Here is a 27,496-nt window from a genome sequence, read left to right as displayed (position 1 = left end):
CACAACATAGGGAGTATAGTCAAGGGTATTGCAGTAGCCTTGTATGGTGACAGATGGGAGCTACACTTGTGGTGGGCATAATGTATAAAGTTGTCAAATCACAGTTGTACACCTGAAAATAATGTAACATTGTCAACCATACTTCAGTTAATAAAATAAATACAATAAAGGCAAAAGGAACAGTATAGTATTGGCATTAAAAAAGATATATAGATCAACAGAAAAAAATTGAGAGCCCAGAAATAAACCCAAGAAATATGTTCAACTATTATACTCAATGGAGAAAAGATACTCCCTGAAATAAGTGGTGCTGGGACAAGTGGATATTCACATGTAAAAGAATGAAACTAGACACTTGTATTATACCACTCACAAAAAGGAACTCAAAACAGATTAAAGACTGAAATGTAAAATGTGAAACCATGAAACTTCTGGAAGAAAACAGGAAAGAAAGCTCCTTAACACAGATCTTGGCAATGATATTTTGGGTAGGATATCTAAAGCACAAGCAACAAAATAAAAAACAAGTGGGTCTATATCAAACTAAAAAGTGTCTGCACAGCACAAACTATCAACAAAATAAAAAGACAACGTATTGAATGGGAACAAATAATTGCAAACATACTGGATAAGGAGTTCATATCTAAAAGATACAAAGAACTCCTACAATAGCAAATAGCAATTCGATTAGCAAAAAACAATCCAATTTAAAAATGGGCAAAATACCTGAGCATTTTTCCAAAGACAATATGCAAATGCCAACAGGTGTATTTCACTCAACATCACTCTCAACATCACTAATCATAAGGGAAATACAAATCTAAACCACAATGAGATACTACTTTATGCTTGTTAGAATGGCCATCATCAAAAAGACAAGATATAACCAATGCTAATGAGGATGTGGAGAAAAGGGAACCCTTTTGTCCTGTTGCTTGGATTGTAAACTGGTACATTCACTATAGAAAAAAGGATGAAGGATTCTCAAAAAATTAAAAATAGAACTACTTTATGATCCAGCACTTCCACTTCTGGGAATACATTCAAAGAAATGAAAATAGTAATCTGAAATATGCTAACTACTCATTCAATGATGTTTTATTTCTTTTTTTCTTTCTAATAATTTATATCATTCTATGAATTTTCATTTCACCTAACTTTTCAGGTATGTTGGTATAACCTTTTCATCTGCACCCCCACATGCATAACAATAGTATTTACCATGGTCATGATATGGAAACAACTTAAGTGTTCATTGACAGATGAGTGGATAAAGAAGCTGTGAAATGTACAATGTGGAATATTCAGGCATAAAAAAGAAATTCTTCCATTTGTGACAACATAGATGGACTTTGAGGACATTAAGTGAAATAAGGCAAACAAAGAGAAAGGGAATACTGTATAACCTCACTTACACATGGAATCTAAAAACAAACTAAAAACCTAGAGGAAAAAAAAACAAGCTCATAAAAAAAATCAGTTTGTGGTTATCAGAAGTGAGGGAAGGGGAGAAGGGAAATTGGGGAACTATCTTCAAAATGTATAAGCTTCAAGTTATAAGATAAATAGATACTGGTGACATATATAGCATGAGGACTATAGTTAACATTTATATGTGTCATACAACAATATTAAAAGTTACAGTTCATATCAAGAGAAAATTTTTTATTTTTTTGCTTTTCCCCTTTTTAATATATCTATATGAGATGATGGATGCTAATTAAACTTATTGTTGTAGTATTTTCCCAATATATGTAAGTCAAGCCATTATGCTGTACACCTTAAACTTATGCACTCATGTATAATTATATCTCAACACTGGAAAAGATAGTTTAATGATTATTAAACAAGATGTCATTTCAAATGCAAATTTTCACTCCACATAAGACAAGGAGAATGACCTGGAGTGCAGTGCCTCACTAATATTTTGAGAGCTTTGCTACATCAGTAAAAATCTAAACAAATATGTACAATGTTTAAACATCTGTGTGATTATTAACCTAGATTCATGTCTGTTTTTATATTTCCTTTAATATTTTCATCTTCAAGAACTATTTTGGTTACCTGCAATATTTTGGTAATAACTCTCATTTTTAACACATATTTGTTCTTTTACAATCCATTCACCCAAAGATGTTACTGCTCTGTAAATTTTTAAGACTTCACTCTACCATGTCTCACAGATAAATCCCTAAGTTCATGCGTATTGACTTGTTTTCATTTGTTCTTTCATTTCTCTCCTCTTTTAAATTCAGGTGGAAATGTTGCTCTGTTTCTTCCTAAGTTCTATAGTTTATTACTTTTCTGTGAAACTTTGAATGGCTTCATGAGCTTCTTCGCATCTCACTTTTGATGTCATAAGGAGAAATGAGAAGATGGAAGGAATGTACAATGTTACAGTAAACAAAACTTAATACCAACATATTTGAAAAATTAAGTGAAAAGAAAATTCATACAATGATATAAATTATCAGAAATGGAAAAAAGAAATAGATCTGCATTAAAATAATTTACATTTTTTCCACAATGAAAACATCAGGCCAAGATGCTTTTATGGTTAAGTTATATTGAACATAAAGTAAGAAAGTAGTTTCTGTACTACACATTTTCAGACAATATTGAAATGCAGAACCTAACCCATTTTATTTTTTTTTAAGATTTTTTTATTTGACAGAGAGCGAGAATACAAACAGGGGGAGTGGGGGAGAGAGAGAAACAGGCTCCCTGCTGAGTAGAGAGCCCAATGCTGGGCTTGATCCCAGGACCCTGGGATCATGACCTGAGCCAAAGGCAGGCACTTAACCCACTGAGCCACTCAGGCACCCCACCCATTTCATTTTATAAGTAATATGCTTCTGGTTCCCAAATCCGTCAAGGACAGTATATAAAAGGACAATTATGCCCACTCTAACTCATGAATATTGATGCCATATCCTAAATAATTAGTAAACAAAATACAGTAATATGTAAAAAGATAATTCATCAACTAAGAACTTTGTTTTATTCCAAGAATTCAAGTTAGGTTCAGCATTAGAAAATGTATTAGGAATCACTACTCTAAAAGTTTAAAAAAAGAAGACATTGTTATCTCAGTGTATATCTATACCATGCATTTGGTGCTCAGTGTTTCTCACTATTCAGTTTTTGTTCACTTGCCTAAAAATTTAAAAAAAAAAACAAAACAAATCTTAAACACTAGGGAAGCAAATTCTTGAGTTGCTTCAGGTACAACTGAAGTTATTGAGGCCCCAGTGTGATATCAGATGCTCAATTCCACTGTTCTCCTCCCAAATCATTTCATGAATCCAGTATAACCTTGTCAACAAAACCTACGAGAATAGTACAAGAAAAATCATAGTCAAATCTATTTCACGATGTCCTAAATAAAATCCTTTGAATGCAATCCACTGACGTAAAGAAAAAAAACACTAATCTATTTCCACCAAGCTATATTCCAGAAATTTTAGTAAGGCATTCTAAAATCAACCAGCGGAATTATCACATTAATAAAAATGAAATCTTATGATCAGCTGAAATGATACAGAAAATTATTCAACATGCTTAAGAAGGTAGGAGGTTCTATCCAGTTCAGTAAAGGACAAGAACTTATAAGGTATACAGATTGGAAAGGAAGACATAAAATTTTCATTATTTCAGATGTTATCATTGCATATTCAAAATCTTAAAAGAATTTTTCAATAATTAAAATCAGTAATTCTGTTGAAGACTAAAGAATACACACACAATATACAAAAATCAACAGGATACCTATATATACCAATAACAAATACTCCATTACAAAGGAAATTTCCCATTGTAGTATTACTAAAATATCAAATAAGGCATAAATCTAACCACAGACGTGTGCAATTGCTTGGTAGAAGGCAACAGAGTATTTTATGGAAAGAAGTTCTAAATATTGGGAGACAAATTTCTGACATGAAATATTTAGTATTATACAAATACTGGTTTTCACCAAATTGATTTATACATTCAATCTAAGCCCAATACAATTTCCAGCAGGTTTTTTGTTTTGTTTTGGGTTGTTTTTGTGGGGGGAGGGGTGGTGGAAATCGATAAGTACTTCTTAAAATTGATGTTAGCCTGCAGATGATCTAAAATAGTCAAGGTAATCTAAAAGAGGAATTTCAAATCTGGGGAACATATCAGATTAATGTTATTATGAAGATAAAAATCAAGAAGACAACAAAGTAATAATGTAAGGATACATATATGAACCAAAATAACAAAATAGAAAGCTTTTTAAAAAGAGACTCAAATACATACGGTTATTTGATTTGTGATAAAAGCATTAACACAGTTTAGTGGGAAAAACATGATCTTTTCAATAAATGGTGCTTGTTCAATTAGATATTCACATAGGAAAAAAAAGTCTTAACCCTTACCTCACACTGTACACAAAATCAAGTCCCGATGCCTTCTAAATCTAAGTGTGGAAGTAAATAACATGAAAGAAAATGATTTGCATAGACAGATTTATTACATAATAAAGAGTTAACAAGATAGAAAAAGATCAATAAGCTGGCAACATTAAAATTAGAATTTTCTGTCCATAAAAAAGATATATTATAAAACCCTGGTATCAGCTCCACATGTAAAGAGCTTGGAATCATCACCCTCATCCTTAAAATAAGAAAAAATTCTAACAAAATAAATGACTTTTCTTGGACCTATCAGAGAACTGACATTGCAGGGCAAGCTTCTGTCCTGAAATCTGGAGATAGACAAATCCAGAGATGCACAGCTGAGGTCTCCTTACTATTTGACACATTTAAATGATACTTTTGACAAACTGCTGGAGGCTAAGCATGGATAAGCAGGAGGTGGAGAAACTCCTAAAGCCGGTCTCGAAGGAGTCATCACAATTTCTTGAGTTTAACCTCAAGGAACCCCACCAAGTTCTAATAGCAAGGAGCTGAGAAGAAAAGGAGCACAAGCAGAGGGAGTGGGAGAGAGAGAAACAAGATCTTCCCATGGTTTAGGCAAGGAGAGCAGAAGAATATTCACTATGTAATATTACCAGAGCATTCTCCCTTCAAGGGCCTATTTTCTAGGGAAAAAGACCTTACCAGAGCTCATCCCAGCTGGGGAAGGATATCCATCCCACTCCAGTCCCTGCCAGACTTCATGTCTTACTAACAGGATAGAAAAAAAAAAAAAAAAGATACTGCTGGAGAAATACTTGTGAAGGTCACCTCCACATAGGCTCACTAAAAGTCTGAGAATCTTAAGATTATAAAATGCTTCCCTTCCTCTACATCTTATCATCACACCGAGTCCTCAGTATACAAGCACTGAATTAAAGCTGAAAGCTACAAGATATAAACTCTCTTTAAGGAGGAATACTTAGGGAATCCCACATAAAAAGTTAAGACAAAAATCAAGGAGAGTAGAGAAATCTGAAGCCTCTGGTTATTACAGTTACAACAAATATTCAAAATAGCCAAACTCCTTGCTAGACAAATTCTCACACATGTTCAGCCTATTTACCTTAGTTTCTGTCATCAGATACAACATGTATGGCTTTCAACAACAACAACAAACAACAAAAATCACAAGAGAAGCCAAAAGCCAAGAAGAAAACAGAACACAAAGTTTAAAGACACAAAACATCAGAACCAGACTCGGATATAATACAGATGTTAGAATATTCAGACAGGGAATTTAAAGTAACTACAGTTACAATGTTAAGGGCTTTAATTGCAAAAGTAGAAACTGGAAAAAAAATAAAAAGTTGTGAATATAGCATAGAAATGGAAACTCTAAGAAGGGAATTGAAAGGAAATTCAAGGAGGGAAAGTAATAGAAATGAAGAATGCTTTTGATGGACTCATCAGTAGACTGCACATGGCCAAGGAGAGAATCAGTGAGCTTAAAAATATGTCAAAAGAAGCTTCATAAAACCTAAATGCAAAGAGGAAAATAATGGAAAAAAATAAAAACTGACTATACAACAACTGTGGGACCATTTTAAAAGGTGTAACACATGTTATTGGAATACCAGAAGGAGAAGAAAAAGAGAACAGAGTAGAAGAAATATCTGAAGCGGTATCTGAGGATATTTCAAAATTAATGGCAGACACCAAACCACAGATCCAAGAAATGCAGAGAACGCCAAGCAGGATAAATAAATACAAAAGTATGTACACCTAGACATATCATATTCAAATTGCAGAAAAATAAAGACAGAAAAAAATCTTGAAACCAGAGGAAAATAAACATCTTACTTGTATAGAAACATAAGAATTACATTGGATTTCTCATTAGAAATTGTGCCAGCAACAGAAAGTAGGGTGAAATATTTAAAATGCTGAAGGAAAAAACCCACAATTCTAGCATTCTGTATTCAATAGAATTACTCTTCAAAGGTGTTAGAGAAACAAATGCCTTTTCAGACAAAAACTGATGGATTTCATCATCAATAAATTGCCCTACTAGAAATGTGAAAGATATTCTTCATAGATAAGGAAAATTATGTGTGTCTGAAAAATCAGATCTACATAAGAGCAGAGATGAAATAAATGAAAGTAAAATACAATTCTTTTATTCAAAATACTCTTAATACATCTAATAGACAATCATTTGTTCCAAGTAATATTAGTTACAAATTATAGAGTAATTTTAGCCTAAGGATAAATGACAGCAATGTTAAAAGGGATTGGAGGGAAGAATTGGGAATACTCTGTGTATTGGAAAGTCTAGGGAAATCACTAAAAACTTTTAAAAGAATTATATGCAACTAATGAATTGTTGAACACTACATCAAAAACTAATGATGTACTATATGTTGGCTAATTGAACATAATAATAAAAAATTTAAAAAATACTCAAACCTACACTGATTAAAAAAAAGAATTATAATTGATAAACTGGGATACGATGGTCATATAAAATGCCCAGTTAAAACCAGAGAGGCTGAAAAAGATGGAGAAAAATTTTTTTAAAAGTGCCATGAATAGAACACATTTACAAACATGGTGGATATTAATCCACCTATAATCTCTAATCATTTCAAATGTATTTGTATATACATTATCTATACATTAATACATATTAATGCACCTATTTGAAGACAGAGATTGTCAGAGTAGATAAAAAATAAGACCCAACTATTTGATGACTACCACAAATCCCCTTTAAACATGAATACTTGTATATATATACCATACTAAAACCAATGAAATGAGAGGTGGGGTAGCAATATTCATTTCAGACAAAGCAGACTTCACAACAAGGAAAATTACCATGGATAAGCAAGCATATTAATAATGACAAAAGGATAAGTATCCAAGAAGAAATAACAATTGCAAATATATATGCATCTAACAGCACAGCATCAAAATTTGAGGCAAAACTGACAGAAGTGAAATAGGAAATAGACAAATTCCCTATTATATTTGGAGATTTTGCCATACCTCTTTCGGTAATTTATATATAGCTCAAGCAAGCAGGAAATCAGTAAGGATAGAGTTGATCTGAACAGCACTATCAACCAATTTATGCTAATTGACATTTGTAGAATATTCCACCCCCAAAGAGCAAGATACATACTAATAAAATATGTTAATAGGAGTAATTGGTTATGGCAATTGGGTAAGTTAATATGATAATTCTAGGTACTATATTCACATTTTTCAGAAACTCTAAAGCTGCCCTAAAATATTAAGTTTATTAGAATAAAAAGATGCATCATGAAAGTGAAAAAAATTAAGCCACAATATGGGAAAACATATTTGTAATTCATATATTTGACAAAGGAATAGTAATACTGACTACATGTAGAACTCCTACTAATCCATGAAAAAATAAATACTGGGATGCCTGGGTGGCTCAGTCAAAGTGTTTGCCTTCAGCTCAGGTCATGATCCCAGGGGCCTAGGATCTAGCCCCACATCAGGCTCCCTGCTCAGCAGGAGGTCAGCTTCTCCTTCTCCTTCTGCCCCTTCCCCCTGACTTGGGCTCTCTTACTCTCTCTCTCTCTCAAATAAATAAAATCTTTAAAAAAAAAAAGAAAAAGAAAGAAAGATTAAAAACCCAATAGAATAATGAACAAATGAGTTGAAAAGACATATTACAATAGAAGATTTACTAATGGTCATTAAGCTATGAAGAGGTACTCATTAATCAGAGACATGTAAATTAAAGCTACAGTGAGATACCACTGGATAGCCACAAGAATTGCTAAAATTATAATGTCTGGTAAGTATTGGCAAGAATTTTGAACAGATGGCATTCTCACACAGTGCTGGTGGGAGTTTAAATTTATACCACCACTTTTTAACATATGCATACTTTAAAACTCAGCAATTGCATTCCTAAATATATATCAACAGAAATGTATACGTTTACTCACCATTAAAAAAAATGTTCAAAAATTTTCACACTAATACTCTTTGTAATAGCCCCAAACTGGAAGTAACTCAAATGTACGTCAGCAATAGAACTTACATAGTTGATGGTATCTACATCTATATAAGAGAATTAACAAAACACTGCTACATAAAACATGTTTGAATTTTAAGAAAACTTGATGAGCAAGAAAAGACACATGATAAAGTATATTTATTAGATTACACTTACCTAACATTCAAAAACACAAAACCCATCCACAGTGATAGATGTTAAGATGAGAATAGCATAATGTGTGGGGGGGAGTGTTGGGGGGCATCTTGGACTGGTAATATTCTACTTTCTGATGTGGGTTGGCTTATGAACACTCATTGATCTGTACACTTAGGATTTGTGCTCTTCTTTATATGTATGTATGTTATACTTAAAGAGTTTCCTTTTAAAAAAAAAAAAAAGCAAAATGAAAGAAACAAGTAGGAAAATGGCCAAAGGGTATTACACACAAAAGGGAACCACTTTTGGAAAAGTTTGGCTCTTTATAGTAATTTTGAGCATGTATATACTCTATGATCCAGCAATTCATTCTGAGATATAAACTTAGAAAATCTCTTGTACAACAGGAGACACAGCTAAAGAGTTTGTACCAAACTGTTAATAATAAAAACTGATTCAGCCCTAATTTCCATCTCAAATGAATTGGGTAAAGTAGGGCATATTCACACAATAAAATATGCTATGATAAGGAATATCTAGAGCTATGTGCAATCACAGGATTCATCTCAAAAAACTAATAATGGGTGAAGAAAAGCAAATTATTGAAGAATACCTAAGGCAATATTTCAGTTATGTAAAGGTCAAAAATATGCAAAATTAGCAGTCATATTATATTGTAACACTATAAAGAAAAACAATGATTTGCAGAATTTTCTGTAAGAGAGGGCACATGTAATCAAGGAGAGCTTGCAGGGGGATTCAAAAATATTGGTGATGCTCTATTTCTTAAACTGTGTGGAAAGAAGTATGTTCATTTTATTATGTTTTAAACTGTATGTCCACTTTAAATATGTTTTTTACATTAACAATGGCAAATTAAAAGTTAAAGAAAGAAAGAATGAAATATGTCACTATAACGACATTTGGACTTACGGCCATGAAATCCTGAACCAAAGCTAGCAATGAAAATATAAAACATTATTGTGTTAACGCTTACAGTTATTTTATAACATGTCCATCCACTATCTTTCAGCCCTTGGTCATTTGAGAACACACTGGAGGGACCTATAGGGTAAATCAGCAGGACTATTTACACAACAAAAAATGTGGCTGGTAAAATATTCTCTACTGATGTTCCTGAAACCAGAGACCAGAAATTCACAGTGGAAATAAGACCCTTTACTTTTCTTGTGCCAACACAAACAACAATTATAGTGTCATGTGAGAAAAGTTATAAGAAATATTGCTTGGTTTCAGTCGTTCAACCAAGTCAGCAGATTTCTGTAATTGTGGCAGATTGGACCCCAAAACTTTAACAGTCTTCAGCAAGGAATGGCTCTTAGACATTAAACTGATCTCTGATAAAACAACCCCAGGGTCATGAGAAGGCTACTCTGCCAATTTCATTTCACTGTGGGACCCACTGACATCTGGTTCAGCTGCGGAAGCTGGAAAACTTCTTTAAAATTCTCTTGACAGTAAAAATGGACATGTGGAAAACATTCTGATCTGTTAATCTTTGGTGCTCCTGAAAAAGGGACATTTGGCTTTATACTTCACGGTAATAAATACGAAACCTCCAGATTGAGTTGTAAATAATTTAATGGCATTTAAATAAAGAATAGAACTTTCATCTCCCAAATGTGCCAAAAGATGAATACGCACCTGCCTCACCCCCATGATGTAAGAAGCCCCCTGGATTATTTGTTTGTGCTTGGGTTTAGTAATTTGCCCCCTTTGCTCAAGTTCCATTTGGCCAGTGAAAATTGCAAACAGTAGCAAGTGTTTTTTCCTCCCTTTCTGTTTGTCCTTCCCTTTCTGCTAACTAGCTCTCAAGCACTTCTCCTGCTCTTGCACTGAATATTTCAAATAATCAAAGGAATAAAAACAATACAACTATTTTCATATGTATATTTCCATGTTATCGATAACTAACCTTTAGGGTCACTGCATAAATATCTGGCTTCAAGATCAATGGACTGTAGAAGCTGCCTCTGTCTTGCAGTGTCTACAAGGTGTACAAAACAGTAGTAAAACATAGCCAGGATTTGGACTGGTTATTCCTCACTTCAGCTTCCAAGCAGATTCTGCCCACTGCTCCCTACTTCATGTAGCATATCCCCTTGCTTCAAATTCAAATTGCTCTTTGAGGGTTTTGGCCTTTGTCATTTTAAGTCTTCTAAAAACTTTTTTTCCAGTTTTGTTTTTTTCTGTTTTTTGGTTTTTTTAATTTCCACAAAGTTCCTCATTTCAGCATTAATATGTTTGTCCCAATTTCAAAATACTATCCTAAGAGCCCTGGAATGAAACTCATAAAATGAATTAGAGAATAAAGGAAATATGCACAATGAAATATAGGTCTGTAAATACATGCTTTCTCTATCCTCAAACATCTTGTGTGGTCCCTAATCAAAAGAAATCTGCAAATACATAAATAAATACATCATTTAAAAATGAAGCACAGCTATTACTTCTGGTAAGCCAACTCATTTTTTTTTCTGATTTTATCTATAGTATCTTAGCTCCTAAATGGGAGAATATAGAACAGTAGTTACAAGCAGGGCCTCTGGAATTTAAATGTTTAGGTTCTAATTGACTCTGCGGCCTAGGGAAAATTTCTTAAGTTCCCCAGACCCCATGTTTCCAGACTTGTAAATCTGGGATATCAATAGTACCTACTCATGAGCAGTTGTGAGGATTAAGTGAATGTGGGTACATATTAATCATTGGAAATTGTTATGTTTTCTCACTCTTCATATTTGCTCCATATATCACCTAACAGGCAGTCTAGCCTCAGCACCAGATTCAGGAATATCATTCATTCTACCTTTCCACTGGAAGTTTGGCTTCCTCTCTAAATCTGTGTCTGAGGTAGGTAATTAACTAGGTGTGGCAACATTGCATTATAAAAGAACTTTTCTGTGTTCCTCAGGAATGTATCTAACATCTGTTGAGCACCTTTTATAAGATATTGTACTTCAAGAGAAATTAAGAAAACAATTCCATTTACACATTACCAGAAAGAATAAAACACCTAAGAATAAACTTAACCAAGGAGGTGAAAAAATCTATATTCTGAAAACTATAAAACATTGCTTAAAGAAATTGAAGATGACACAAATGGAAAGCGTATTCTATGTTCATGGATTGGAAGAATTAATATTGTTAAAATGTCCTTACTACACAAAGCAGTCTACAGATTCAATGCAATCCCCATCAAAATACCAACAAGATTTTTCACAGAACTGGAGCAAATAATACTAAAATTTGTATGGAACCACAGAAGAACCCAAATAGCCAAAACAGTTCTGAAAAGGAAGAACAAAGCTAGAGGTATCACAATGCCAGATTTCAAGATTTACTACAAAACTACAGTAATCAAAATAGTATGGTACTGGCACAAAAATGGATGCATAGATCAATGGAACAGAATAGAGAGCCCAGAAATAAACCCACACTTACATGGTCAATCTACAAGAAAGGAGGCAAGAATATGTAAGGGGGAAAAGACAGTCTCTACAACAAATGGTGCTGGGAAAACTGGACAGCTACATGCAAAGGAATGAAACTGGACCACTTTGGATTAGAGACCTAATTATAAGACATGAAACCATAAAAATCCTCAAAGAAAACAGGGAGTAATCTCTTTGACATCAGCCTTAGCATCATTCTTCTAGCTATGTCTCCTCAGGTAAGGTAAACAAAAGCAAAAAAAAGTATTGGGACTATACCAAAATAAAAAGCTTTAGCACAGTGAAGGAAACCATAAACAAAATGATATGGTTACCTAGTGAATGGGAGAAAATATTCACAAATGATACATCTAATAAGGAGTTAATATCCAAAATATTTAGGAACTTACACAACATCAAAAAAACAAATAATCCAATTAAAAATTGGCAAAGGACTTGAATGACCTTTTCCAAAGACGACATACGTATGGCCAATAGACACATGAAAAGATGCTCAGTGTGACTAATCATCAAGTAAATGAACATCAAAATGACAATAACACATCACCTTCTACCTGTCAGAATGGCTAAAATAAAAAAGACAAAAAATAGCAAGTGTTGATGAGGCTGTAGATTAAAAACAACCCTCATACATTCTTGGTGAGAACTTAAATTGGTGTAACTACTGTGGAAAATAGTATGGAGATTTCTCAAAAAATTAAAAATAGAAATACCAAATGATCCAGTAATTCCACTACCGGGTATTTACCCAAATAAAACAAAAACATTTGAAATGATATATGCGATCCCATGTTTATTATAGCATTATTTTCAATAGCCAAGATAGGGAAGCAAACCAAGTGTCCATCAATAGATGAATGGATGAAGAAGATGTCATTTATTTATACACACACACACACTCACACAATAGAATATTACTCAGCCATCAAAAAGAATGAGCAACATGGATGGGACTTATAGGGTATAAGTCAGAGAGACAAATACTGTATGATTTCACTTACACATGCAACCTAAAAAACAAACTAACCAAAAAACAGTCTCTTAGACACATAGAACTGGTGGTTGCCAGAGGGGAGATGAGTGGGGGGATGAATGAAAGAGATAAAGGAGATTGGGGTACCAACTTCCAGTTACAAAATAAATAAGTCATAGAGATGAACAGTATGGGAATATAGTCAATCACGTAATAATGTTATACAGTGGCAGAGGGTGATTATACTTACTGTGATGAGCACTAAGTAATGTACAGAATTGTTAATAAGGTTATACCCCTAAAACTAATATAACATTGTATGGTAATTACACTTCAATAAAAAAAAGATATTGTACTTTACCAGGTGGTAAAATTGGTTGTTATCTAACTTAATTGTTTATCTCTGAGAGGGTATTAGGTCATTCATTTTCCAATAATTTCAAAATAATGAAACTTGAATCCATCGTTACCTTATACAGACAGTAAGAACTCACATTCTTAAACTCTTTAGTGACTCCTACTGCACCTTTCAGTTCTCAACGTAGATCTCAGATCCCTTGTTAGGCTGCGCTAGACCTGCCAACACAGCCTTATCACTTCTCATGCTCCTCTTCACTCAAATCCTCTGGACTGGAGGCCTTCAGAAAGGCTGTCCTTTATGGTACATTTTCCCCCTTTCTCTGGACAATCTCTCTTTGTCTTTTAAGTCACACTTTATAAAGGGTTCCTTAATAGGTGTTTCTGGACTGTGCTCATGTATCACATGGTATATACCCGGTTTTGTTACTGTTCACACAATATTTCCACACTGATTTCTTTCTTAATTTTGGCTTGAGGTATAATTGACCAACAAATATATATACTTAAGGTATACATCATGGTGCTTTGATATGTGTATACATTGTGAAATGATTCCCCCCACACATCCACCGCCTCACCTAACTTTTTTTTTTTTTTAACTTTTGGTGAGAACATAAGTTCTACTGTCTTAGCACATTTTACTTATACAATTCAGTGTTATCAACTGTAGTCACCATGTTTTACATTAGATCCTCAGAACTCATTCATAGCTAAAGGTTTGTACCCTTTTTCTAACTTCTCCCTACTTCCCTCACCTGCCTCCACCTCTGATAACCACTTTTCTACTCTTTATCATTCTTTTTTTTAAGATTCTACATTTAAGTGATATCACACAGTATTTGACTTTGTCTGTCTAATTTGTTTCACTTAGTATAATGACCTCAAGGTCCATCCATGTTGTTGGGAATGAGAGGATTTCTTTCTCATAGCTGAAGAATATTTCATTGCATATATATGCCACATTTTCTTTAACCATTAATCAGTTCATGGACATTTAGGTTGCTTCCATATCTTAACTATTGTTAATAATGTGTGTTCAATATCATTAATCATCAGGAAAATGCAAATCAAAACCATGATGAGATAGGACCTCATACCTGTAAGAATGGCTACCATCAAAAAGACAAGAGGTAATAAACACTGGTGAAGATGTGGACCAAAGGGAACCCTAGCATTGTTGGTGAGAATGTAAATTGGTTTAGCCTCAGTGGAAAACAGTATGGAGGTACCTCAAAAAATTGAAAACAGAACTACCATGTGATCTGGTAATCCTACTTCTGGGTATAAATCCAAAGGAAATGAAAACAGTATTGAAGAGCTATCTTTACCTCCATTTTTTTTTTAAGATTTTATTTATTTTTCAGAGAGAGAGTGCACACAAGCAGGGGAAGCAGCAGGCAGAGGGAGAAGCAGGCTCTCTGCTGTGCAAGGAGCCTGATATGGAACTCAGTCCCAGGACCGTGGGATCATGACCTGAGCTAAAGGCAGACACTTAACCAACTGAGCCACCCAAGTATTCCTATACCTCCATGTTTATTGCAGTACTATACACTGCTTACTTAATGTCAGTGTTCCACTTACCAGTGAGGAAAAAGACTTGTCATAATTTCTAGCACAGGTTCTAGCACATAGTATACGCTTAATGTTCAATACCTATCTTCAAAGTGACTAAATATTGCTAAGAATTTACAGTTTCAATACAAACACTCTATTTCTTACATCAATGATAAGGAATTTTTTTAACTTGATTTCTTTGTGGAAAAGTAGGACTACCTGATACCACAGTACCTAAGGATACAAAAAAAAGCAGAACATGTGTACTTAATGGGGGAATATTTGGGAAGTCTGTGAAACAATTAAAAATTCAGAAGCTGATTTTTGTTTGTTTAGGTCTGCTGATTTTCCTTAAGTGAGCTGTGGTTGAATTATTTAATTCAGTTTTAGTTGGTGTTAGATGTAAGGTGGAACAGGAATTAAGTAATGTCCATTCAGGTAGCATGGCAACATAATACTAGATGTCTATACAGAAGAAATCTGAAATGGCTCTTGCTTGAAACATTTGCAAAAAAGAATATTCACAAAGAGAAAATATATTCTAAAACAAAAATATATTCTATATTGAATGTAGGCTGTATATTTGAACTGCAGGCATGGAAATCCATAAAATAAATGTTTTTTACATGTGTGTAAGAACTTCTTAAAATGAGATCTTTATTAGTTGAAACCATGATTTTATTCCAAAAATGTAGTTTTATAAAAGAAGCAATCTTTCAGATGAGGAAAGATTACTTCATATATAGGCAAATTTTCAAATGGAAAAGACATTGTGGTAAGAACAAGGAAGTTACAAACAGTGAGGGAATCTACAAGTTTTATGTTGTTGAAATATGAACTTCAAGATAATGACAACATAACGAAAATGGTCATGTAAATATAATGTAAGACAATGATAAAAAATGAGGCTGCACAACATATCCTGATGCCAAAACATGAAGGGCCTCACTAGCATTGGTAAGAATCTTGGATTTCATCCAGTAGGTGATGGGGAGACACAAAGGATTTTAGGCAGGGAAATAATATTAGAACTTCAGGTTTGTATTTTTAGAAAAATCCTTCTGGCAGATCTGTAGAGGGTCAATGTAAGGAACATAGGACAAGGCAGGCCAGGTGATAGTCTTTCAGTGAACCAAACAAGAGTTATTGATGGCTTTGTGTATAGAGCATACACTATAAAGAGTAGGAGAAGACGGCTATTGGGAATTTATTTAGGAGGTAATATTAGTAGGACCTCATGATTGGCTGAAAATGGAAGGCAAGAAAGAGAAAGGGGAGAGGGAGATGCATAGCTGATTCCCATGGTTTTTGCAGGAGTGACTGGATGGTTAATGATCGAACCACTGTTCTATACATACATTTAAACTGCTGTTGCGGTCCCCCAGAGCAGAGTTGTGCCTGAACGATGGAAGAGGCAGTGAAGACAGAAGAGTTAAAGCACAAGAGCCATTTCAGGGGCGCCTGGGTGGCTCAGTCCTTAAGCAGCTGCCTTCAGCGCAGGTCATGATCCCGCAGTCCTGGGATCCAGCCCCTCACGGGGCTCCTTGCTCAGTGGGGAACTTGCTTCTCCTTCTCCCTCTCCCTGCTTCTCCCCCTACCTGTGCTCCCTCTCTGTCAAATAAATAAATAAAATCTTAAAAATATATATAAATAAATCAATAAATCACAAGAGGCATATCTGTCAGATGAGCTCAAGAAGTGGAACTCATCCTTTATTTCTTATGGCACTTAATGGCAAAGCTCTTGTTCTTGATTTTGCACCTCATTCCCTTGAGCTATCACTATTCTCAAGGTTTATCCTTCATAATTCCTAAAATATTGTTTCCCTCCTGCTTGACTAGTGACTATTGCCTCTTGATAAGTCAAAATAATTTAGTCCATCAGGCATAATTTTGCTCAAATTTTTGCCCCACTAACCATAAAGGTTTATGGAGTAGCATTCTAGGGGCCTCAATACTGACCTCAGAAGGTTTACAAATAGATTCAGCACTCAAGAGTCTTACAGTCTGACATACTTTCATCCAGCTTTTATTTTCACCTTAATATATCTTAGGACAATTATTCACTTTGTTAAAAAGAAAACCACAGGCCCAAAATGGCATCACTTAGGTTAAGGCCTCAAATCAGTAAATCAAGATTTAGTACCGAAATTAACTGCAGTTTCAACCCTTGAGGAATGTAACCTTTAACCAGTCCATATGGGAATTTCCTGGTTAGCACTAGGAAATTTACTAATACACCTCTTCTCTTTACCTTAGGAGGGTGACCTTGCTTAAAACAATGGATTTTTTGCTAATATTTTCATTTTATTTTTCTGCTCCCTCTCTACCTTTAAAAACTTCTTTAAGAAGCAGGGAGACGGAGAAGGAGAAGCAAGTTCCCCACTGAGCCCTTTGGAGGTCCCCTCTACTTGCTAGATGGCATGTTGCCTGATTCATTAATCGAGTTAGTAAAGCCAGTTGGATCTTTAAAATTTACTCTGTTGAATTTTTGTTATTTAACAACTTCCATTACTAATGGCAGTACACCATAGAGATTAAGTGCAGTGGTTTTGGAGCCAGACCAACTTTAAAACATGCATGGGCATAAATGTAAATTAAAAAAAAAAAACTTAAAAAGTTTTAACACAGATTTTAAACTGTTATAAAATTGTTACAAAATGGAAAAGAATGAATACAACATGACCAATTGTTATGAACTGAATATTTGTGCTCCACCCCCAGCCAAGTCATATGTTGAAATTTTAAACCCCATGTTATAGTTTTAGGATATGGGAACTTTTGGGAGGTAATTAGGTCATAAGAGTAGAAGCCTCATGAGTAGGACTAGGTTCTTATGAGAAGAAATGAGATGGATTTTCTCTTGATCACGTAAGAATACAACATGAAGACATCCATCTGCAAATCAGGAAGAGGGACCCACCAGACATCAAATCTGTTGGCACCTTGATGCTGGATTTCCCAGACTCCAGAAGTGTAAGAAACAAATGGCTGTTTTGTGAGCCACACAGTTTATAGTATTCTGTTATAGTAGCCCAAACTGACTGAGACACCAAGGTTTATATCAGGAATGAATAAAAATTAGTTCAATATCAGGAAATTGATGTAATCATAATATTAATAGATTAGAAGAGAAAACCATCTCTTAAGGAATGCAGAAAACAGTTGATAAATACTTGTTTTTTTATTTTATTATGTTACGTTAATCACTATACATTACATCAATTACATCATTAGTTTTATTTTTTTATTATGTTAATCACCGTACATTACATCATTAGTTTTTGATGTAGTGTGCCATCATTCATTGTTTGCGTATAACACCTACTGCTCCATGCAATATGTGCCCTCTTTAATACCCATCACCAGACTAAATACTTGTTCTTGATAAAACCTCTTTAAAGTAGATGGGAACCTTCCTGGAACTCATGAATATTATCTATCAAAACCTTACAATGAATATTATACTAAATTATTAACTTTTTAATTGAGCCTCTTTCTAAAACAAGATGTCTGTCAATGTTTTAGCACTGTAATAAAATAAGAAAAATAAAAAGTAATGAGAACTTTAAAAATCAGGGGTGCCTAGGTGGCTCAGTCAGTTTAAGCGTCTGCCTTCAGCTCAGGTCATGATCCCAGGGTCCTGGGATCGAGCCCCACATCTGGCTCCTTGCTTAGCAGGGAGTCTGCTTCTCCCTCTGCTTGTGTTTTCTCTCTCAAATAAATAAAATCCTTTTAAAAAAGAACTTTAAAAAAATCATCTGTATTTTCAAATGGTTGCTTATAATGATAGAATATATATTCCCTTGGATTTTCATAGAACGTCCTATCATTTGTAATAACTATTGTGTGGTAGTAGGAATGGGAATATATATAGTAATAAAAGTATTCAGCAAAGTTTCAGGCTAAAAAATATCCAAAATAACAGTGCTCCTACACAGAATAGTGTAACAGACTATATATAGTACTCAATATCTAACAAACTAAATAAAACTGACGTTAGCAACAAAAGAACTATATAGATTACTAGAAGAAACAAAATATGTGTTAAAACCAAATATATACTAAATTTTTTATGTAAAAACCTATATATATTAGTAAGATATTCAAGAAATACAAAGAGGTGGCGGATGGGGGAATTGGGTCATGGACATTAAGGAGGACACATGATATGATGAGCACTGGGTGTTATATGCAACTGATGAATTACTGAACTCTACATCTGAAACTAATGATGTACTATATGTTGGCTAACTGAATTTAAGTTAAAAAAAGAAATATAAAGAAATCAGGACAAACAGCTAGATATATTATGTTCACAGAGGAGAGAATTCAGTATCTTAAAGATGCAAATGTCCCAGTGTTGATTTATAAAGTTTATATTCTTTGAAATGATCCTAACAGCTTTGTTCATGAAACTTAAAATCAAAATCCGTAAATGTGATGTGTGATATACCTAAACAATCATGCTCAATGGTGAAAAATTGAAAGTTTTTCCTCTAAGATTACGAACAAGACAGGAGTGCCCCTTCTTGTCAGTTCTATTCAACATAGTTCTGAAGTCCTAGCCAGAGCAATCAGACAAGAAATAAAAGACATCAAAGAAAGAAGCAAAACTGTCTTTGTTTATAGATGATACTGTTTTATATACAGAAAATCCTAATCTCCACCAAAACACTGCTAGAATTAATCAATGAATTCAGTAAAGCTGAAAAACAATTGGGTTTCTATACATTAACAACAAAACATCAAAAAATAAAGAAAACAATCCCATTCACAGTATCATCAAAAACAGTAAAATACTTGGGAATAAATTTTACCCAGGAGGTAGCAGATCTCTAAGACTTTGATGAAAGAAATTGAACAAAACACAACAAATGGAAAGATATCATGTGGTCATGGATTAGAAGAATCCATATTGTTACAATGTCCATATTACCCAAATCCATCTACAAATTCAATGAAACTTCTATAAAAGTTCCAGTAACATTATTCACAGAAATAAAAAAAAAATCCTAAAAAACCCCCAAAGAACCAAAGCAGTCCTGAGAAGCAAGAACAACCCTGCAGGCATCATGCTTCCTGATTTCAAACTTGAATATACAGCTATTCTACAAAGCTAAACAGAATGTTTCTGGCATAAAAATAGACATATAGACCAATGGAACAGAATTGAGAGCCCAGAAATAAGTTCTCGCATATGTGTTCAAGTAATATTTGCAAGGCAGCCAAGAATCCTCAGTGGGGAAAGGATAGTCTCTTCAATAAATGATGTTGGGAACTGGATAACCACATGCAGAAGAATGAAGTTGGACTCCTATCTTACACCACTCACAAAAATTAACTTGAAATGGATGAAACTCTTAGAAGACCTGAAACCCTAAAACTTCTAGAGGAAAACATAGGGAAAAATGTTCCTTTACATTGGTCTTGGAAGCGATTTTCTGGATATGACATCAAAAGCACAAGCTACAAAAGCAAAAAAACTATAAGAGGCTATGTGGGACTACATCAAACTAAAAGCCTTTGGCACATCAAAAGAAGCAATCAGGAAAACAAAGAGGCAACCCGTGGAATGGGAGAAAATATTTGCAAGTCACATATCTGATAAGGGATTGATATCTAAAATAGATGAAGAACTCCTACAACTCAATAGCAAACAAACAACACAATTTAAAAATGGGCAAAAAGGGGCACCTGGGTGGCTCAGTCAGTTAAGTGTCTGCCTTCAGCTCTCGTCATGATCCCTGAGGCCTGGGATGGAGCCCTACATCGGGCTCCCTGCTCAGTAGGGAGCCTGCTTCTCCCTCTCTCTCGCCCCCCCCCCGCCAACTCATGCTCTCTCGCATGTGTGCTCTATCTCAAATAAAATCTTTTAAAAAATGGGCAAAAGAACTGAGCAGATATTTTTCCAAAGAAGACATACAGATGGCCAACAGATACATAGAAAGGTGCTCAACACCACTAGTCCTCAGGGAAATGTAAATCAAAACCACAAGATATTACCTCATACCTGTTAGAATGGCTGTCATCAATGCCCAGCTGGCTGGTCAGCCAGGTGAGCAAGGAATTACTGCATCTGGGCTACAGCAAACCCTGTGGTCTGCGAGGGGCACTTTTGGGTATCTGTGTACAGCAGGGCAAGAGATGCCACAGCATTGGCCAGCAGGCCCTCGACCCCAGCCTGGTACCCAGCTTCCAGCTGACCCTCATGCTGTGTCTGAACTTATACCTCTGGCCTAAGATCCAGGGGCTATTCAGCTCCACCATCACTCCTTTCATCTCTGGCTTCAGCCAGTCCCTGACCCTGAGCAAATGGGCTTCCAAATCACCAAAAAATATCTGTATAGCTCCCAAAACTATTCATTGAGAAGTGTTGAACTTGGGCCTGGAGACCAACCCCATCCCTATGGCAGAGACAACTGAATTTGGGGGGTGGACTTTGGCAGGCAGGAGCTGAGGGACTGGTGCCTACTGTTAGGAAATGGACAACAGCCCCATGAGGGGAAGAAGATTGAGGTAGAGGGAACATTGTGGTTCCTAGGAAGCTCAGTGAGGTGTGCAGGTGGCTCCCAGTTGGGGGCACATGCTCCCCAGAACTGTAGCATGAAACAAAGGCTTATGGGGCAACTGGGCTTCCGGCTGGATGTATAGGTGGCATGTGCCTTATTATTTTTATTGTTCCTGACAATTAAGACAACAGTGGTGTGACAGAGTCAGAAGAGGGGCTGGGCTGCACTGGCCTCTGCAAGGGGTGTGTGCTCCTGGTAGTGGCCCGGAGAGAAGGGGAGGTCATAGAGGTGTTTCTTCTATGTTTTTGTAGCTTTTGTGTTTGTTTTTTATCAGAGCTTCACTACTGACCTGTCCTAGGCAGCTATCTTACAGAGGCATGAATCTAAGAGGAGGAAGAGTGGATGTTGGGATCACTTAGGGATCTTTGACACCTGAAGGAAAAATACACCTGGGGGTTGCCTTTGGCTTGTCCCCCTTTGTGTACCGAAGAGTTGAGCTGTGAGGGGACGGGGCTGATTGGGGTTGGGGCTGGAACCCCTCCCCCAGAGGAGTGTCATCTGGGTCTTCTACCTAGAACGGTTTACATGAAGATACTCGCTGTTCGTGAATATATTTGGTGTCCAGGTATTAAGACCTATGTAATATTTTTTTCTTTTCTAATAAAAAAAAGTTTAAAAAAGACCTATCTGTACCCCATGTTCATTGCAGCATTATTTACCATAGCCAAGAAAGAGAAACAACCTAAGTGCCCTTTGACGGATGAAGATGTGGTGTGGACACACATGTACATTCAGCCATGGGAAAGGAAATCTTGTCATTTATGACAACTTGACAACTTAGATGCACTTTGAGGGCATTATACTGAGATAAGTCAGTCAGCAAAAGACAAATTCTGTATGATACCACTTATATGTGAAGGCTAAAAAAAGCTATACTCAAAGAAACACAGTAAGTGGGACTGACTGGCAGGGTAGAGGAAATGGGGACAGACTGGTCAAATGGTACAAACCTCCAGTTATAAAGTTAATAAGTTCCAAGGATCTAATATACAGCATGGTGACTATAGCCAATAATACTGTATTATATACCTGAAAGTTGTTAATTGAGTAGATCTTAAATATTCTCATGATATATAAGAGATGGTAATTACATGACCAAATGAAGGTATTAGCTAATGCTATGGTGGTAATTATTTTGCAATATATAAATGTATGAAATTGACATGTTGTATACCTCAAACTTACATAATGTTACATGTCAACTATCTTTCAATAAAGCTAATAAGAAAAAGCAAAATAGAGGAGTGTAAGGCAGAATACACAAGAAATTTTTTAAAATAAGAGAACCTGCCTTATCACGTTCTAATCAAGAGAAGACTTCTTTATGACAAAGCAGCCTCCGGGACTGATTTCATGGGGAGCTTAGGTAGGTTTACAATGCTTGGGAAAATGCACAAAATACTTAATTCTAAAAGGCTAGAAAGTAGGAGAGGGTGTTGGCTTTATCTGTGGAAATCCACACAGAGGAAACTTTATTTTACTGTTAGGTCTCACTAGGTTGTTTTGATCACAATTCAAACTGAATGTCAGGCTTAGCTATTGCCATATTATTTGTGTTTGGAGAACTTTGTTTTAGGTTTTATCTATTAAAAGTATCCTTTAGATTTCTAGCCAGGTTGGGTATATAGAGGCCTAGCTGTGGAGTGCTTTCTTGAACTCTGAAAACTTAAATCACTAAGTCACATTATCAGTGTTATGGCTGCAGAAGAAGACTTTCATGTCTTTTGTCTTTTTTTAATTTGATTTCTGCAACTAGGAGTCTAATATTTTTCTATATAATCTTGTAAGATTTTTAAACTAGTGAATCATCTTCATAAAAATCTAATGACATAGATGTAATTTTTTCAGCTATCACACATTAGCAATTTGCTCTTGGAATTTAATATTTGTATTGTTCACAGTCATTGTTGCTAGAAATGTGTATCTTGACAGAAATTTTAATCCTAGATAACTGTATAAGAATCTCATTGCCAATATTTAAAGTAGATAAAAAAGGAACGAAGCTCTAATCAAAATAAGACATTTTAGCCTGAAAAGTTTCATTTGGTTCCTGATTTCCACCTGTTTTGTATTCTCATTTTTAAAAATGATCCTGTACATACAGAGTATGGCCCTGGAGGTGAGACTCAAAACAATCAGAAGACTTTGGAAATATTTTATACTGAAAGCTTGTCCCTTGTGTTCTCTCAGGAAAGCAGGAGCATGTGAAGTAGAAACATGAACAGCTCAATCAGAAACAGAACAAAAGACAAAGCTTACTTTCTTTCAGTGATGAGTCCATCTGGAGAGGTGCCAAGGGGTTACTATATTTAGGGAACAAATGTAGGTATTTTTATTTGAGATATTAGAAAATCTGCAGTTGACCTACAGTTTCAAACCAAAATTTTTATGTTTCTATTGTTATATTTTGAAATATCAGTATCTGAATATATTTTATTATCTTTCAGGAACACTTTGAAAAATTGTATGTTCTAGCATAACTTTTCTGGAATTTTCTCTGTAATAGTTCTAAAGCAAGGAAACTAAGGCTTAGCAGTAAATAAATTATGAATTATAGCATTTCTTTTTCATTTGCTTTAAAATAGTTGCAGAATTTTTTACATTGCAAAAGCCATTTTTTCCGCATATGTTTCTCTCTCTTCTCAAGCAAAGGCTGCATGGACTCAGCACCCCAACCCTAACATAATTTCTTTGTGAATATTGACAACACATATTGTTCCACATGGGAAGAGACTCTTTGTACCTTCCATGCACAATTTTCCTTCATAAACTGTGTTTTAATTGTGATCAAGTCATTGTTTGGTGTATACATTTTGCCCTTAACTACTTCTGAGAAGCCTATTGGCTGAAATAAAGAGCAGCAATATGAGATCTGAGCATCTGGGGCATGCCTATAACAAAGGAAGTCTGTATAATCAGTTTGGTCTTAGGTGGTATTCAAAATAATCCTTAGACCATTTTACAGGAACTTATCCAAGAACAGCTGAGGATGACTGGCATTTTCAGTGATCATTTGTATGCTCTACTTTAGATTGCTTTAAAGAATTAGTAAGGTTGTATTGGCACAGTAATTGGGATTACATTTTGAAACGTAAATAAATCTCTAGATGAAATTCAAACCATATAGTTGTTATACCAGATATAAAAGTTGAAGGCAGATATATGTGGGAGAGAGGAGAGCTCTAGTAGTCATGGGGCAAGGGCAGTCGGGGGGAGAAAGTTACAATGCAGTGTAACTGAGGAAGAGAATAAAACCCAGAAATTTAAGAGGTGAGCATACATGGTTAGCATAGGAAGAATGGAAATAATTTTGGATATGGTTCCAACAGATAAAAGTGAAAATTTTGAGGCAGGCAAGGTCCCAAGACAGCAGATTGCCTCTTTGGAGAAAAGAAGAAACACGTATTTTGGAGAAAAAAGCATAGAGAAGCAAAACAGTCATTCTTATTACATCTTTTTTAAAAATTTCTAAGGTGTTTTCATAGAGTCTTATTTGTTGACTCTAATTTCAAGAAAGGTTTCCATCAGTTATGCCCCAAGCGCCCCATAATCACACACATATATTGCATATCTGTGGGGCCCAATGATTATCTTGATTTGCTGTATTTGTCGTTCATGTGGATCACAATGAATCACATAAACTTGCTGCCCTACTAGTAAGCAGCCATTTACGTTCTTACTTACTTTTGCTACTATTTATAGACTTTCCTCTCTCAAGTTTTAATGTGTTTTCAGGTAGTTTTACACAGCTGTGTGTTTCGCAGCAGCCAGAATGGTGATCGCTGACTACCTTGAGTACTTCTTCAATTTATTTAAGTCCAGGGTCCAGTCAAGTACACATACATTTAAAATATAAACTATTACTTTGTAGAATACCAGTCTAATTTTATGGTGGTATTTTTTGATGTTCTGATAAAATGATGGTTGCCTTCTCTTATTCAAAGAGTGGTTTTAATTTTAAATGAAGTACCAAAATAAATCTGTTTTCATTAAGTGAATTTACTCGTCAAAGGAACACGAAGGAAGAAATTATATTCTTGTTCTCACCATGTGCCAAGTATTCTAATCAACAGTGTATTTCAAAAGTAGCAAATAGATCTTTGCCTATTTGGTTTTAGGCCCTCTCCCACTGTACCGCCCTACCCTTGATTACCAGACGTTGACACACTAGCCACACCTTTTCAAAAGTAGTACTACTTAGTAGATACGGTATGATTTGGAGAACAACAGTACGATTTGCCTTTTTTTTTTTTTGAAACTTTCAAAATACTGTACATGTGTCACTCACAGTTGGAGATTTTAGAATGCCAAGGAATGTGTTAAACAAATTTCATTTTTAAACTCTCAAAAAAATAATTTACTCAAAAAAAAAAAAAAACCTTTACTACCTTAATGTCTGGATGACTAAAAAATACAATGGGCCATTATTCTTCAGGATGTTTATACTGCTTGCCAACAAAACACCACAGAATAATTTTACAAATTAGATTTGTGTTTTTTTTTTCTTTTTCTCCATTTTCAGGGCACAGAGTTAACTGATTTTGGTTCCAAGTTCTGTAGCAGCACCCTAAGGGCAAAAGTCTTAATAAAACACATTAAGTTGTTTCTCATGAAAAGATATTACATCTTCTATTTTATGTCTCACAGAGATTTCCTACTTAATGTTACTTGGTCAGATAAATGTTTAAATGTTGCTGGTGTTTTAATAATAAAAAAATGGTGACATTAAAACTTATCTTCATCCTAAATTTCAGAAATGTCTAGGTTAAAAAACACTAACTGACACAACAATGTGCAGAAACATGGGCTACACAGCTTACTAGTAACAATGGAACATTTTTCCTCCCCTGGATAAAAGTGACAAGTGAATTCAATACATTTCTTTTAGAAAAGTGTTCTGCCCACGGATCAGATCAATATATTCACTTGAATGTGTGTCTTTTTTGTGCATTTTTTTTTTTTTTTCCTAGCAAAAGGATATAGTGGTCCTGGAGGAATCCATGACTTAGAAAACATTTGGAACTGTGACTTAGAAAAAGAGTTGCATATATATTGAGAAGCATGATGATTTATAGTACAATCAACATGCTATTCTCTTAATGTTAAATATGCAGTTTTAACTGTTATATATCTTATCAGTAGAATATATTAGAAACACAAAATGTATTCACTGACTCACCTAACACAGACTGTCTACCATGTGCAAACCTGTGTTACGAATGTCTGACATTCGGCAGGTATGAGCACCCTGAATGACATTTTATTGAAACTTTATAGGGAGGTCTTAAACATCTCTCATTTCCTTTATAGTTAGGAGAGTAACCATGAACTCTATCCTTCCTCTTTTTTTTTTTTTTCCAAAGAATATTTGTACTCTATAAGTAAGACTTCGAAGGGGACTATTCAACAGCTCACTTTTCAAATATGGAAAGTGAGCCGGAAAGAAGTAAAGTAACCCTTCCTAAATCAAATACCAGTTACTGAAGAACTAAAAGCAAACCCAAAAGCCACGTGTATTGTATTCCCCCAAACCTTGTCTGGTGTGAAATGATGTTTATAAATATGTGATTGGTGAAAGGGACAAAAACTTGGGTAAAATTAAACTTGAGTGCTTTCTCCGACTCTCAATTGTCATTTGTCTTTGGTAAAGTGATAATGAGCTATTCGTGTACATAAATCATTCACCTTTGAGTTGGATACCAACTTGACAGTATTACGTTTGGTTTTACATATATTGCAATAAGAAACTAGCAAATTTTGCATAACTATACAGTACTGTATTTCATTTTGTATAAAGTTTTGGATTTCTCTTATCCTTAGTGAGATATGATGCCTGGAAGAGTTCCACCTCTGTAAAATTAAATTTCAAATACAGCTCCACTTTAGAGAAGCATGCATGCATTTGTTAGATGGCTTACAAACTTTGATATAAATTCTTTCTGGACATGTGAGATGATGTGAGTAATTGATACAAGATTAGGC

At 34.9% G+C, this 27,496-nt stretch overlaps 1 protein-coding gene across 1 annotated transcript in view; it reads left to right on the top strand.

Annotated features, from left to right (window-relative positions):
- The window catches only part of HMGCLL1 (3-hydroxy-3-methylglutaryl-CoA lyase like 1), a 155,841-nt gene extending 132,002 nt beyond the window's left edge, over nt 1–23,839 (top strand). Inside the window, exon 8 of the mRNA XM_073905259.1 lies at nt 23,705–23,839. Coding sequence (XP_073761360.1) covers nt 23,705–23,722 — 18 coding nt within the window. The 3' untranslated portion in view covers nt 23,723–23,839. The remainder of the gene's footprint in view (nt 1–23,704) is intronic.
- Nucleotides 23,840–27,496: the final 3,657 nt, after the last annotated feature.

The sequence above is a fragment of the Callorhinus ursinus genome, unplaced genomic scaffold (genome assembly GCF_003265705.2).
Source record: "Callorhinus ursinus isolate GAN/ISIS: 27379988/994484 unplaced genomic scaffold, GSC_fseal_2.0 scaffold22, whole genome shotgun sequence".
Classification (NCBI taxonomy): Eukaryota; Metazoa; Chordata; class Mammalia; order Carnivora; family Otariidae; genus Callorhinus; species Callorhinus ursinus.
This window is presented reverse-complemented; position numbering and strand designations above follow the sequence as displayed.